Source organism: Hyla sarda, chromosome 6 (assembly GCF_029499605.1).
Source record: "Hyla sarda isolate aHylSar1 chromosome 6, aHylSar1.hap1, whole genome shotgun sequence".
Classification (NCBI taxonomy): Eukaryota; Metazoa; Chordata; class Amphibia; order Anura; family Hylidae; genus Hyla; species Hyla sarda.
Genome location: NC_079194.1, coordinates 25,977,662 through 25,992,330, shown reverse-complemented (window position 1 = coordinate 25,992,330; position 14,669 = coordinate 25,977,662). Strand labels below are relative to the sequence as shown.

Genomic DNA, 14,669 nt, shown 5'->3' with positions numbered 1-14,669 from the left:
GTAAGGAGATTACATAGAGAGGAGGTTTGTTACTGTGTGTCACCCCAGTAGTAAGGAGATTATATGAGGAGATTTGTTACAGTGTGTCACCCCAGTATTTGTTAGTGTGTGTCAAAGGGCGGAGTCAGGGGGAGGGGGGTGGGGTGCAAAATTAGCTTTCCCCTAGGGTGGCAAAAATCCTTGCACCAGCCCTCACTAGGTGTACCCCGACGTACATGTGCGTCCTGAGCCCCATCCGGATGATTGAGCAGATGCAGGTGCGGCTCTTGCTTCATAGACTGCAGGTCCCGGCTGCTATCAATGGTTATGACACCCCGCTAATGGCGGACATCAGCGATCACATTGCCTGCCATTGCTATAAATAATGGCAGGCCTCAAATCTCCTATAGGGCCTCAAAAATGTAAATAAAAAAGGGTAATAATAAGTTAATAAAAGTGAATAGGCCCCTTCCCCAATGCAACGTTAAATCACCCTCTTTTCCAATTATACAAATTAAAAAAATTATAAAAATAAATAAAAAAAAATGTATATAATTTAATTTCCACGTGCAGGAATGTTCGAACTGTTAAATTATAATGATCATGTACAGTAAACCGTGTAAACGTTCCAAAAATACCTAAGTCCAGAATTGCTGATTTTCAGTCATATCACATCCCCAAAAAAATGGAATAGGAAGCGATCAAAAAGTCATATATACACAAAAATAGTACAGATAAAAAAAACTACTAATCATGGCGCAAAAAATAAGCCCTCATCCATTACCGTATACGGAAAAATAAGGAAGTTATAGGGTCAGAATAGAGAATATTTACACATACTTATTGTGTTAAAGTACAATAATAGTAAATGATATCACCATGGGGATCGTTTTAATCGTATTAACCCACAGAATAAAGAGAATGTGTCTGTTTTAACCGTAAAGTGCACTGCGCAAAAGCAAAAACCTCCAAAATTCGCAAAATTCACGTTTTCTTTTCAATTTTCCACCATAAATAATAATTTTTGGGTTGTGTCGCACATTTAATGGTAAAATAAAAGGTGTCATTACCAAGTATAATTGGTCGCGCAAAAAGCATCCACATGGGGTTAATACGTCAGCCTTATTGCACCGCAAAAATGAAACCCCTTCAGAATTGCGTAATTCAGTGTCTCCCAAGCAGGGTGCCTCCAGCTGTTGCAAAGCTACAACTCCCAGCATGCCCGGACAGCCAATGGCTGTCCGGGCCTGCTGGGAGTTGTAGTTTTGCAACAGCTGGAGGCACCCTGCTTGGGAGACACTGGCATAATTGTTTTGTTTCTTGTTTCGGCAGAAATTAGTTCCACATACAAAAAGGCCCTCATTTGGTTTTATAGATTAAAAAAAAAGCGTTATAGCTGCGCCATGAAGGGGTTAATAGCGGTTTACTGAGGGAGGGGCGTGGTCAGCAGTGGTAGAGCTCGGGAGCCCCTCCCATTGGTCACACAGGCCGCTCCTCCCATTGGTCACACAGGCCGCTCATTCACCAGCAGCCATCACTACAATAAAGCTGGGTGAAGGGAAAAAAAAGTGCGACCTAGAAGATACAGGAAGTGATGTCAGAGGATGGCCGTGATGTGTGTGATGAGAGAGAGCTGAGAGCGGCGGAGGACTGGCAGGTAATACCGGAGAGGACGGGGACTGTACCGGGCGGTGCCGCCTCTCCTCCGCGCGGTGTCTACACGGCCCAGACGTCAGGGCTGCGCATCCATCTTACTGACATCGTGACGGCAGGAACGGAGACCGAGGGAGGAAGGAAGGCGGGAGACAGTCATGTGTGAGGCGGAGGAGACACCGAGGTATTATAGGCGATGGCACTGAGGTATGGGGGGGAGGGGGAGGCACTGAGGGAGGAGGGGGAGGCACTGAGGGAGGGGGGGGAGGAGGAGGTACTGAGGTATGGGGGGGGGGAGGTACTGAGGTATAGTGAGGGGGGGAGGAGGAGGTACTGAGGTATGGAGGGGAGGGGAGGGGGGGGAGGAGGTACTGAGGTATAGTGAAGGGGGGGAGGAGGTACTGAGGTATGGGGGGGGAGGTACTGAGGTATGGGGGGGAGGTACTGAGGTATGGGGGGGGAGGTACTGAGGTATGGGGGGGAGGAGGCACTGAGGTAGTGGGGGGGGCGCGGGAGGTATAGGGGAGGAGGCACTGAGGTATAGGGGGGAGGAGGAGGCACTGAGATATGAGGGGGGAGGAGGAGGCGGCGGCACTGAGGTATTAGGGGGGGAGGAGGCAGCACTGAGGTATAGGGGGGGAGGAGGCGGCACTGAGGTATATGGGGGGGGAGGAGGAGGCACTGAGGTATAGGGGGGAGGAGGAGGCACTGAGGTATATGGGGGGGGAGGAGGAGGCACTGAGGTATGGGGGGGAGGAGGAGGCACTGAGGTATGGGGGGGAGGAGGAGGCACTGAGGTATGGGGGGGAGGAGGAGGTACTGAGGTATGGGGGGGAGGAGGAGGCACTGAGGTATGGGGGGAGGAGGAGGCACTGAGGTATGGGGGGGAGGAGGAGGCACTGAGGTATGGGGGGGAGGAGGAGGCACTGAGGTATGGGGGGGAGGAGGAGGCACTGAGGTATGGGGGGGAGGAGGAGGCACTGAGGTATGGGGGGGAGGAGGAGGCACTGAGGTATGGGGGGGAGGAGGAGGTACTGAGGTATGGGGGGGAGGAGGAGGCACTGAGGTATGGGGGGGAGGAGGAGGCACTGAGGTATTATAGGGAGATGGCACTGAGGTATGGAGGAGGAGGAGGCACTGAGGTATGGGAGGAGGAGGTATAGGGGAGGAGGAGGCACTGAGTTATGTGGTTTGTGAAAGGAGCCTTTGGTGCAGCCTCCAAAGATATGCACATTAGTTGCCTACCTCACGCTCTTTGCAATCCTCCTGTGAAGTCTTCCGGTCCCCACTGAACGTTTGGACTGCCATTTCTGGGACAGACTAGTGATGGCGTGCTCAGCCAATCACCAGCTGCAGCGGTGTCCCACCTTAGTCAGTGATTGGCTGACCAGGCTATGACTGCCATGACGCGTCTCTCGAAAGTAGTATCCAGAGCATTTAGTGAGGGCCCGGAATACTACACAGGGGCACCTCAGAGGGAGCAGGGTAGGGAAGTGTGTATTTTTTTTATTGTCATTGTGGCTCCAGCAATATATAGAAAGTTCTGATAATCCTTTTAAAGCCTATAACTGCAGAGAAGGGTGTCAATGAGATGCAGCTTCGGCCAATAATGGAGAACAGGAAGTCTAGACAGCAAGGAAGCAAACACAGAGAGCTTGACTTATAGTGCGAAGTTATAGTCCATCCCAAGGACACAGCACTGCCGGCGTCACAGGCTTCAGCAGTCTCTATTGGAGGTAGAGTCTACAACTGCACATATGGACATCTATGAGATTCATCTTCAGCTTATAGTAGCAGAGCAGACAGGCTTACAGAGTCAGCAAATGGCAGCAGGACATTTTCTTTATTTTATTTACCTACCACTGGCTCCCCTACAGCTCAAGATCTTCTGATCGCTCCATCACTTGTCTCTTGAGATGAGCATTCGTTGCAGGAGCTGCCCATTTAGCCATTGACTGCGGCCAGTGATTTGCTGAGCGGGCAGGTTGATTGGCAGGTCCTGTTTTGAGCGCTCATCTCTGATGCAGGCTGAAGAGACAAGCGACAGACAATCAGAAGCAGAAGAATTTGTGCTGTATAGGGACCAGTGGTAGATAAGTATGTTATTAGTTTGTTTTTTTACCACTCTAGCATTATAGATTTTTTTTTTTCCCTTCAACACCAGTACCCTTATTAAAGTTATTCTAATACTTTATAGTATTTATTTTATTTGCAATGATTATAAAATATATATATATTTTTTATTATAGGCAGGAAGAGCTTGGCATCATGCAGTCCTACCGAGAGCAGAGTAACTACCATGGAAACCCCCCAACTTATCCACCAGAATCTCATGGAGCCCCAAGGCTGGAGGAGCTAAGTCCCCGACAACAGGCTCATATATTCCAAGGTGGCTATGGTGGACGTAGAAGCGGGACAGCCACTCCTACTGCTATAGCTCCAGGAGAAAATCCTAGTCTACAAAATTATCAATCTTACCGCAAAGAGTCAGGCGATATCTATTACCTAGGCAGCAAAGAAGCTGGCACCCCAGGGGGGCAGACACAACAACGGCGACTACCTGGTCCAGTACAAAGTTATGGTCCACCCCAAGGAAACAGCAGTACCAGCAGCACAGGCTACAGCAGTCCCTATGGGAGAGAGAGTCACCCCAGCCAATTTGCGGGACAGCATTCTTCTTCAGCTAGTCTTTCTCAGTACTCACAGGATTTTCCCGGATCATTCTCTCCAGGTAGTGGACAATATTCATCACACGTTGCTAGCCAGCAGCTGAGACATCAACTTTATCAGTCACATCAGCCTATTTCTCCTGCTGGTAACCCACCTGCATCCACAGGAACCTCACATCTACAGCAGATTCAGCGTTCAGCCAATCTCAACTCTCCTGGTTATGCCCTTCGGATGGGACAGTTTGCTCAACATTATCAGGCCTCACAAGGATCCTCATCTAGTTCCTATCCTCAGAGGTTTGGCCAATCGGGAGCAAACTATGAAGGCTACAGCCCTGGAGGTACTAGCTCTCCATATGAGAGTCATATGTCTGGATCCTCCTATGGGACTCAACAAGCATATAGTAGTTTTACCAGCCAGCACTTGAAAAACTTTGAGACAGCTAAGATGCCTCAAGGAGGAAGTCAGGGACAGCAGCAGAGTGCTTCCCCTTTAATGCAGTTCCCAAACTCTTCTAAGTTACTTACTCAAAATCAGCTTGGACAGTATAATCAATCTGAAGTTCCTGTACGATCGCCCATGCAGTTTCAGCAGAACTTTAGCCCCATCTCCAATCCTTCTCCAGCTCCTTCTGTAGTTCAGTCTCCAACTTGCAGCTCTACTCCATCACCACTTATGACCAGCAGTGAAAACATCCAGTGTGGTCAAGGAAATGTCCCACTTCAATCCAGAAACCGTATATTGCCAGTGATGCCACAGTTAAGTCCTAACGCGCAGATTACAAGTTTTAAAGGTTTTGGCGTAGAAGGTCCAACTGAAAAGCATGTAACAGATCCAGGTCTGAGTAGTCTTAGTGCACTCAGCAGTCAGGTTGCAAACTTACCCAATACAGTTCAACATATGTTACTTTCTGATGCTTTAGCAACTCACAAGAAAGGTGGCAAACGTACTTCTCGGAAAACTGACAGCTGTGCCAACTCTGAAACCTCATCCCAAGCTGAGGAGCAGCTGAAGTCTCCAATGGCCGAGTCACTAGATGGCAGCTGTTCTAGTAGTTCAGGTGATCCAGGTGAACGGGTACGACAGCTAAGTGGCCAGAGCACTAGCTCAGAAGCAGGCTATAAAGGGCCTCCATCAGAAATGCCACCTTCACCTGCCCACACTTGGCAAAATGAACCTTCAGGAAAGACCACTGTTCAGGATGTTGATACAGTGCCAGAGCCAGCAAAAAGCTATCCGGAAATTTCCAAGGCAAGTGAAAAGGCAGTGGGAGTTATTGTCTCAACTGAAACTGTGACGAATAGATCAGAGAAATTAGTTGATGAGGCTCCAACAGTGGCTAACAACAATGAGGAGGAGGAGGAGGAGGATGATGATGATGATCCATCACCAGAGCCCGAACAGTCTGAAATAACAAAAGAGGAAGATACTGAGACCTGTCTCAATCCCCAGAATGGAGAACCTATTACTGTTGATGCTAGCTCTTCTACAGGAGTTAATGAACCTTTAATAGAAACTGATAAATCTCCTGTGGGAGCTGGATTTGGATTCAAGGAAGCACCATCTATTTCTCGAAATACTTCCAGTTTGGCCCAACAGCCTAAAAATTCTGATGCTGGAACTTTTGGAGGGCAGAGCGACAGGAAAACAGGAAGAAATGATAAGTATCCAAGCCTTTTGCAAGAATTCCTTCAAGGGCACCATCAGCAAGAAAGAAGATATGTAAGAAATGCTCAAGAACAACCTCCAGTTACTGAAAGTCCTGACGTACCATTAAGGCCCAATGTTCTCATGAGCCAGGCCAATGAGCAGCCTAATCGCAGCATGCCGGAAAAGACTTTAACACCACAATTAGAATCCACGCATTGGGGACAGTGGGATAGGAAACACACATCAGAAATAAAACATATCAATTTGGCAGAGTATCCTAACACCAGAAAGTATGAGGGCGAACCTCCAGCTCCCTGTCATGAACCCATTAGTGGTCCCTCTGAAAGAAGATCTGTTATCTGTGACATCTCCCCACTTAGGCAGCTTATGCGGGATCCAGCTAGTTCTCATCATATTGACTCTACTCAAGAAAGATCACAGGATGGCAGAGCTGGCCAATCTGTCATTTTGCCTAGTGGGATGTTGTCTTTAGAAAAGTCTAGTAGCCAAAGTGGAATTGCTAAGGCTGAAGATACAGATTCCACAAAGATGATCAGAAGACGAACAGTAGAGCAATGTATTCCATATGGCTCTAAAGATTCACCCAGAGGAAATGCAAGTCCTCGATCAATGACCTTTGACTCCAATCAAGAATATAGCTCTCACGGCCGTTCAACTAATCCCAAAAGAGGACCTGGGAGAGTAGGATCTCGAGGAAGATCACCTGCGCAATCTCACGATCTCGGTGATAAGCTAAAGTCTCTCGGAAGAAGTCGTGGCGCAACAGACATTCATCACGTGACTCCGACAATGAGTCTTTCTGAGCGAGCAAGTAGAGAGGCTTTGTACTCTGCTTTTTTCCAGAATGCTGATGCCTCTGCCCTTGCTTACCATACTAACTCAAGATCAAGTTCTTATGGGGAGCCTCATCCATCATTTACATCTTCTCTGCATTACAAAAGACAGATGTATCAGCAAGAGGAATACAAAGAGTGGTTGGGAAGCACCGCTCAAGCTATCCTTTCAGCATCACATCATCGTCAGGAATTACAGAGAAAGAGCCCGAGACAGGAGTCCTTTCATGTGCGAAGTCCTGGTAGAAGTGAAAATGAAGGGTTGCCCTATAGCCAGCCAACTTCATATCATGATCCCAGCAACATAGACTTCAGCCGCCAGATGCGTATGAGTGAAGGTACCTCTACTACATTAACAGCTGGAGACTTCAAACAAAATAGTCAAAAAACTCCTCCAGGAGACTCGACGGGCTGGCACCTTGGACGACAGTCTTTGCCTGCTAAAAAATCTGGATCTCTAGCTAGTGCAAATCAGAAGCCATTCAGCTCTATTAGGGATCATGAAACACATGGTCCTAGGCAAGTTGAACCCACTGAATTTTCTAAATCTGGGTGTAATGCTCATCGTCCTTCAGGACCTGAAGACTCATCGCACCATAACCCCTTAATTATGAGAAGGAAAGTGCGTTCTTTCATCTCGCCCATTCCAAGCAAGAGACAATTACCTGATGATAAAGCACATGTTATTGCTTCTTCAAAAGAAGCTTGTGACAGGACACTTGCATCACACAATCGATCACCAAGGGGAAATGAAAATGAACTTTTGTCTACGGCAGAAGAACAATCTAAATCTGGTCCTGAGCAGAGGAGCCCTACAGCAGTGACTCTTTCAAGTCCAACAAAGACAAAAATTCTCCCTCCACGCAAGGGAAGGGGTCTTAAGTTGGAAGCCATAGTGCAGAAAATTACATCTCCAAATGTTCGGCGGACCACAACTCCAAGTAACACAGACATTGTTGTTGAGCCTGTAACGCTTGAGGATATATTATCTCTCAAGGGTAGGCCTTCTGAGGCTTGTAGTTCTACTATAGAAGAGACGACTGAAAGAACAGTGGATGCTGTGCCAGATACTAACAAAAACTTTCTAAATATTAAGAGACTTTCGCCAAAGTCTTTTGAAGCTTGGCCTGCTAACAATGACAAACAGATTAAAATAGAAATTGAAGAACAATTTATGGAAACCAAAGACCTCCCGCAGTCTGGACCTTCAATACAACAAGCATCCAACCATTATTTGGAAACAGGAGAAAACTCTCCAGCCTTGGAACAAAAAAGCGAACAGAAAAGCTCTGAGCCGCAGCCTCCACCTCGTGAGACACCCGATAAAGAGAAGGTTGTTACTGCACCGTGTCCCGTAACCCCCAAGCAAACTATTATACCTCCAAAAGGATACTTTCCATCTGGAAAAAAGAGAGGTCGTCCCATCGGCAGTGTCAGCAAGCAAAAAAAGCAACAGCTTCAGCAGCAACAGCTTCAGCAACAGCAGCAGAATGTACATCAACAAGTGCAGGACCAGCAGCAGCTTCAGCCTCCTATTGCAACAGACCTGACACCTCTACCGCAACAAACACAGTCTATATCACAGCAAGAAATAGAGGCTGAGCCTAAACCAAAAAGGAGGCGAAGGGAAAGAAGGAAGCAACCTGGAACCACAAGGCGGAGGAGAGGTAAGCAAGCAGCTCCTATAGTGGCTCCCATAGAGCCAGAGATCAAATTGAAGTATGCCAGTCAAATTCTTGACAAAACGGAGACCAAACCCAAATCCTTTTTCCCCTATATTCATGTGGAAAACAAGGAGGAGTTAGGCTTAGCCTGTGTTATTATCAACGCTGAAGAGGAAGAGCAGAGATGGAGAAAAGAAACTTCTGCACGGAAGGAACAAAGATCTACATCTCCACAACCTTCTGAGAGGAAAGCTCTTCCAGCCTCAAGCTTCATGGTACTGGGGCCAGCTGTGACAGAATCTGCCTCAGTCGGACACCTTGTCTGCTGTTTCTGTGGGAAATGGGCAAACTACAAGAATTTTGGTGACCTATTTGGACCTTTTTACACACAGGAATATGCATCTACTTTGTCCAAAAACCCACCACCCAAAAAATCATCCGAAACCCCACAGAAAGTGAAGGTTCGACATAAAGACACTTTGGATGGATCTAAGAGTGACTCTGATGAAGAGGAAGAATTGCCACAGCAAGCCAGGGAACAGCGCAGTTTGTCTGCACACCTCCGTTACAAACGCCGAAATCGTTCAGGAGACTGTACTTCAAGACTTGCTGTACCTTCTCATAGGAAGACCACTGATTCTAGTGAACTGCTCTCTTTGGATTCTAGTGGGTCAGTCAATGCAGATGGAGTCCCTGACCAAGGATTTCAGATTCCCCAGCTACCTCTTGACAGCAATGAATTCTGGATGCATGAGGCATGTGTCCTTTGGGCCAATGGTGTTTACTTTGTTTGTGGACGATTGTATGGATTGCAGGAGGCTTGTGATGTTGCTAAAGAAATGGTAAGTAATCTGGAGAAGTCTTCGTTTACGACTAGTAATCTGTTTATTTGTGAATTAAATGTGACTAAACTAAGGCTATGTTCGTATTGCCGTTTGCATCTGTCCCGTTCAGGGTCCTTTTCGCCTCGTTTTTTTGTTGCATAGAACAGACCCTGAAACAGGTCGGAGGGAAACAGACACTCTGGTCCTGATGGACCCCATTCACTTGATTGGGTCCGTCGGGGATCCAGTAGTTCACCGGAGTTTGGAGAATTCTGTATCTCCGTACATCACAGGTTGCAGAATCTCAAGTTGCGTGAAATTCGTCGAGACCTCAACTAACAGCTCATTCACCATCCCCTCCTGTCTTCTGATGATCATCTATGCTCAGTTGTGTTTTAAATCGCTTTTTAATCTTAGAAAAATGTATTACAATATAAATGCATTTGAGGACTACAAACAGCCTTTGGCTGTCCGGGCATGCTGGAAGTTGTAGTTTTGCAACAGCTGGAGGCACCCTGTTAGGAAAACACTTACCTAGGGCAAGGATGAGCAGCCTAGTACAACTAGACTCAAGGCAAGTGGGAGTTTTTATTTATAAATTTTTATTGAAAAAAAAAAATGGGGGGGGGGGGGGGGAAGACAAGGTAGACAATAACACAGAAAAATTCAAAAGTTATACACAGCAAGGGAGAATGTCACAAAATGAAAAGGCTTTCCAGCTCCATTATACTAATGAAATAATCAGCTGTGTTAACATACAGAGAGAGCAATTTTTTTAATATATAAATCTATATATAAAACGATTTTTTTTTTTTTTTTTTTTGAAAAACTACAACTCTCTCATAGAGGGGGATATATATATATATATATATATATATATATATATATATATATATATATATATATATATATTTATCTATTGCTATGAGAGAGAGGGAGATGTGCCGCTCTGGAGCACTGTCTAGGTAACACATTGCCATGAGCAGTCTAGACTGAAGGCAAAAACAAAGCGCATAACAAGTCTGTATATAATTGACCTCTGGGCCCCCCCAAGATCTCTATGGATAGGGGATAAGGTTTTAAGGGCTGTGATATCCCTTTTATAAACAGTCTAGACAAGATGGCCACCCCATGTAAAAAAAAAATTTAAATAATTTTATAGGAAATAGAAACAGATTTAAAGGGGTTCTCCGGTGCTTAAACATCTTTTCCCCTATCCAAAGGATAGGGGATAAGATGCCTGATCGCGGGAGTCCCACCGCTGGGGACCCCTGGGATCTTGCACGCGGCACCCTTTGTAATCAGTCCCTGTAGCGTGTTCGCTCCGGGACTGATTACAGGCGACCACCGGGCCGGCGGCGTGTGACGTTCCGCCCGTCAATGCAAGCCTATGGGAGGGGGCGTGATGGCTGTCACGCCCCCTCCCGTAGGCTTGCATTGAGGGGCAAATTGGACATAATGTCACTCCAAAAATGGGCTGGACAAAATTATTGGCACCCTTTCAAAATTGTGGAAATATAAGATTGTTTCAAGCATGTGATGCTCCTTTAAACTCACCTGGGGCAAGTAACAGATGTGGGCAATATAAAAATCACACCTGAAAGCAGATAAAAGGAGAGAAGTTCACTTAGTCTTTGCATCATGTGTCTGTGTGTGCGCCACACTAAGCATGGATAACAGAAAGAGAGAACTGTCTGAGGACTTGAGAACCAAAATTGTGGAAAAATATCAACCATCTCAAGGTTACAAGTCCATCTCCAGAGATCTAGATTTGCCTTTGTCCACAGTGCGCAACATTATCAAGAAGTTTGCAACCCATGGCACTGTAGCTAATCTCCCTGGGCGTGGACGGAGGAGAAGAATTGATGAAAGGTGTCAACGCAGGATAGTCCGAATGGTGGATAATCAGCCCCAAACAAGTTCCAGAGATATTCAAGCTGTCCTGCAGGCTCGGGGGGCATCAGTGTCAGCGCAAACAATCCGTCGACATTTAAATTTAAATAAAACGTTATGGCAGGAGACCCAGGAGGACCCCACTGCTGACACAGAGACTTAAATAAGCAAGACTGTATTTTCCTTCTGGGGAAAAAAATCTTGTGGACAGATGAGACCAAGATAGAGCTTTTTAATAAAGCACATCATTAATAAAGCACATCATTCTTCTGTTTACTGAAAACAGAATGAGGCCTACAAAGAAACAAACACAGTACCTACAGTGAAATATGGTGGAGGTTCAGTGATGTTTTGGGGTTGTTTTGCTGCCTCTGGCACTGGGTGCCTTGAATGTATACAAGGCATCATGAAATCTGAAGATTACCAATGGATTTTGGGTCGCACTGTACAGCCCAGTGTCAGAAAGCTGGGTTTGTGTCCGAGATCTTGGGTCTTCCAGCAGGACAATGACCCCAAACATACATCAAGAAGCCCCCAGAAATGGATGGCAACAAAGTGCTGGAGAGTTCTGAAGTGGCAGCAATGAGTCCAGATCTAAATCCCATTGATCCCCTGTGGAGAGATCTTGCTGTTGGTAAAAGGCGCCTTCCAGTAAGAGAGACCTAGAGCAGTTTGCAAAGGAAGAGTGGTCCAACATTCCGGCTGAGAGGTGTAAGAAGCTTATTGATGGTTATAGGAAGTGACTAATTTCAGTTATTTTTTCCAATGGGTGTGCAACCAAGTATTAAGTTAAGGGTGCCAATAATTTTGTCCAGATCATTTTGGGAGTTTGGTGACCTGACCCATTTGCATTTTTCCTCTCTCTTTTGGTTTAGTTCAAATACACACAAAGGGAATAAACATGTGTATAGCAAAACATGTGTTACTGCAATCCTTTTCTGTGAGAGATACTTCATTTTCTTGAAAAATTTCAGGGGAACCATCATTTACAGCCATGACTGTAGATGCCAGGATCCCAGAAAAAAATGCAGTGTGTCACAAGAGGGGAATATGGAAGGACACAACCTATCAATTTGACACTTGCCCCGAACATCCGGGCCTCTGCATTAAAAACTGCTTCAGGGAGTATCACACTTCCATGCAGTACTAAATTTTACCTTTTCATTTTAATTTCCCATAATTTGACCCCAATGTCCAAGTCCAGAGTACATTCCAAATTTTAACCCCATAAACCACTAAATTTCCCAAAACTCTTATTTAAAAACAAATAAAAAAGCCTCTGGCTGTATTTTTTCAAAAATGGGTCATTGGTCACTGAGTGACTAGCATCGGGATATTTTTTGTGTTTCCTCAAATTCGCAGCGCTCTTTCCACCTGAGCGATATGTGCATTTGAGGCAACAGGTTCCCAGAATGATGGTTAGTGGCGGGCATAATTTTTTTACTTTTGACTATGCTCTGGGTCATCATTCTGGGAACATAATTGGCATATCAGTAGTCAAATAGCAATTTTCATAACCCCCCCCCCCCCCCCCCCCCAATAGTACACTTCATCCGTTCCTGGAAAATTAATTTGGGGAACACCCGCCTGGGCCAAATGTCCAGTTCCCGGGGTAGCGCTACGGCAACTTTTGATTTCAACCGTGGGCAGGGGGGGCGGGGTTTGGGGTAGTGCCGCGGCGCTAACAAGCTTATTGTTTCCTACACAGGGTGCCTCCAGTTGTTTCACCACTTCAACTCCCAGCATGCCCTGACAGTCAGTAGATGTCAGGGCAAGCTGGTAGTTGTAGTGGCGAAACAGCTGGAGGCACCCTGTATAGTGAACTAAGGGCGGAAATGTCGGCCCCAGCAGGCATCAGGGAGGTTGTGCGTGCTGGGAAAGTCTGCCTGGTAGTGAGCACACTACCAGGCAGACAAACGCATTTTGAATATAGTAAAAAAAAAATGTAAAGGCAGGGAGGGGGTTAGGGATAGATGGGCAATAGGCAGGGACAGAAAAAAAATGGACGGTGTGAGCTACCCTTTAAATGCTCAAGGCCCCTGACAAAATTCTCCAAAAGCTGATTGGCGCTCCTGTTCTTCTGGGACCTGGTGTGCACCTGCAGAGCAGTTTACGTCAAAATATGAGGTTTGTCCTTACTCTGAAGAAATGTATTTACAAATTTACGGGAACATTTTCTCCTATTACCACTTATGAAAATTTGAGGTAACCCCAGCATTTTAGTGTAAAAAATTAAAATTTTCCTTTTCACATTTATCAAACATCTGTGGGGTGTTAAGGCTCACTGTTCCCCTTGTTACGTTCCTTGAGGAGTGTAGTTTCCAAAATAGTATGCCGTTTTTTTTTTTTGTTTTTTTTTTTGCTGTTCTGGCACCATAGGGGCTTCCTAAATGTGACAAAAAAAAAAAAAACATTTCAGGAAAACACACTCTCCAAAATCTCATTGTCGCTCCTTCCCTTCTGAGCCCTCTACTGCGCCCGCTGAACACTTCACATACACACATGAGGTATTTCCTTACTTGTAACTTGGGTTACAAATTTTGGGGGGATTTCTCCCCTTTTACCCCTTCAAAATTCAAAAACTGAGTCTACAAGAACATGCGAGTGTAAGAAATGAAAATCTTGAATTTTCTCCTTCACTTTGCTGCTATTCCTGTGAAACATGTGAATATATATATATCTCCTTTGTTTGGCATGTCTTTTTTCCTTACAAGCAGAGCTTCAAAGTTATAAAAAAAATAAAGAAAAAAGAGAAAAAAAAAAAGCTAAATTATCAAATTTTTCATGAAATTTTTGACAAATTTCAGAAAATGTATCAAAGAAAATGTATCACTATGTTAAAGTAGAATGTCAGGAAAAACTGTCTCAGAATCAAATGTATAAGTAAAAGCATCCCAGAGTTATTAATGCTTAAAGTGACAGTGGTCGGATGTGCAAAAAAAGCTCCGGTCCTTAAGGTGAAAATGGGCTTGGTCCTTAACTTTACAGCCCCTGTTACATATTCAAATAAATTCCAGGAATACCTCTTTAACCAATTGACTCTGTAAACACGTCCTTGTGTCGTAAACCATGTATGGCGCGGGCTCCCGACTTGAGCCCGCACCATTCTGTCCGGCCCCCAGCTGATTTTTGTAGCACTTGCCGCGGCCGGCTATTACCCCTTTTAGATCGCCGCTGTAGACAGCGGCTTCTAAAGGCACATTTAAGAAAAAGAAAAAAAGTTGAATAAAAGTTTTAAAAACACCCATTAACTCCTTCCTTATTAAAAGTTTATATCGCCCACCTTTTCCCAAATTCCATATAAAAATATATATATAAACGTGTGGTATTGCTGCATGCGTAAATGTCTGAACTATAAAAATATAACGTTAATTAAACCGCACGGTCAATGGTGCTTACATAAAAAATTAAAATAAATGATCAAAAAGTTCCATCGAAACGAACATGGTACTGATGGACCTACAGAATTAGGATAAGCTGTA

The 14,669-nt window shown here is 45.3% G+C and overlaps 1 protein-coding gene across 5 annotated transcripts in view; it reads left to right on the top strand.

Moving 5' to 3' along the window:
- The first annotated feature begins 1,389 nt into the window (after positions 1 to 1,389).
- The window catches only part of LOC130275428 (transcription factor 20-like), a 65,612-nt gene continuing 52,332 nt past the window's right edge, over positions 1,390 to 14,669 (top strand). Inside the window, exons 1-3 of one of the 5 annotated variants that reach the window (XM_056523380.1) lie at positions 1,390 to 1,816; positions 3,194 to 3,368; positions 3,882 to 9,312. In XM_056523380.1, the coding sequence (XP_056379355.1) occupies positions 3,901 to 9,312 (5,412 nt within the window). In that variant the 5' untranslated portion in view covers positions 1,390 to 1,816; positions 3,194 to 3,368; positions 3,882 to 3,900. Of the gene's footprint in view, positions 1,840 to 3,193; positions 3,369 to 3,881; positions 9,313 to 14,669 lie in introns of all 5 variants that reach the window. The other 4 variants (XM_056523381.1, XM_056523378.1, XM_056523379.1 and 1 more) reach the window with 4 other exon arrangements.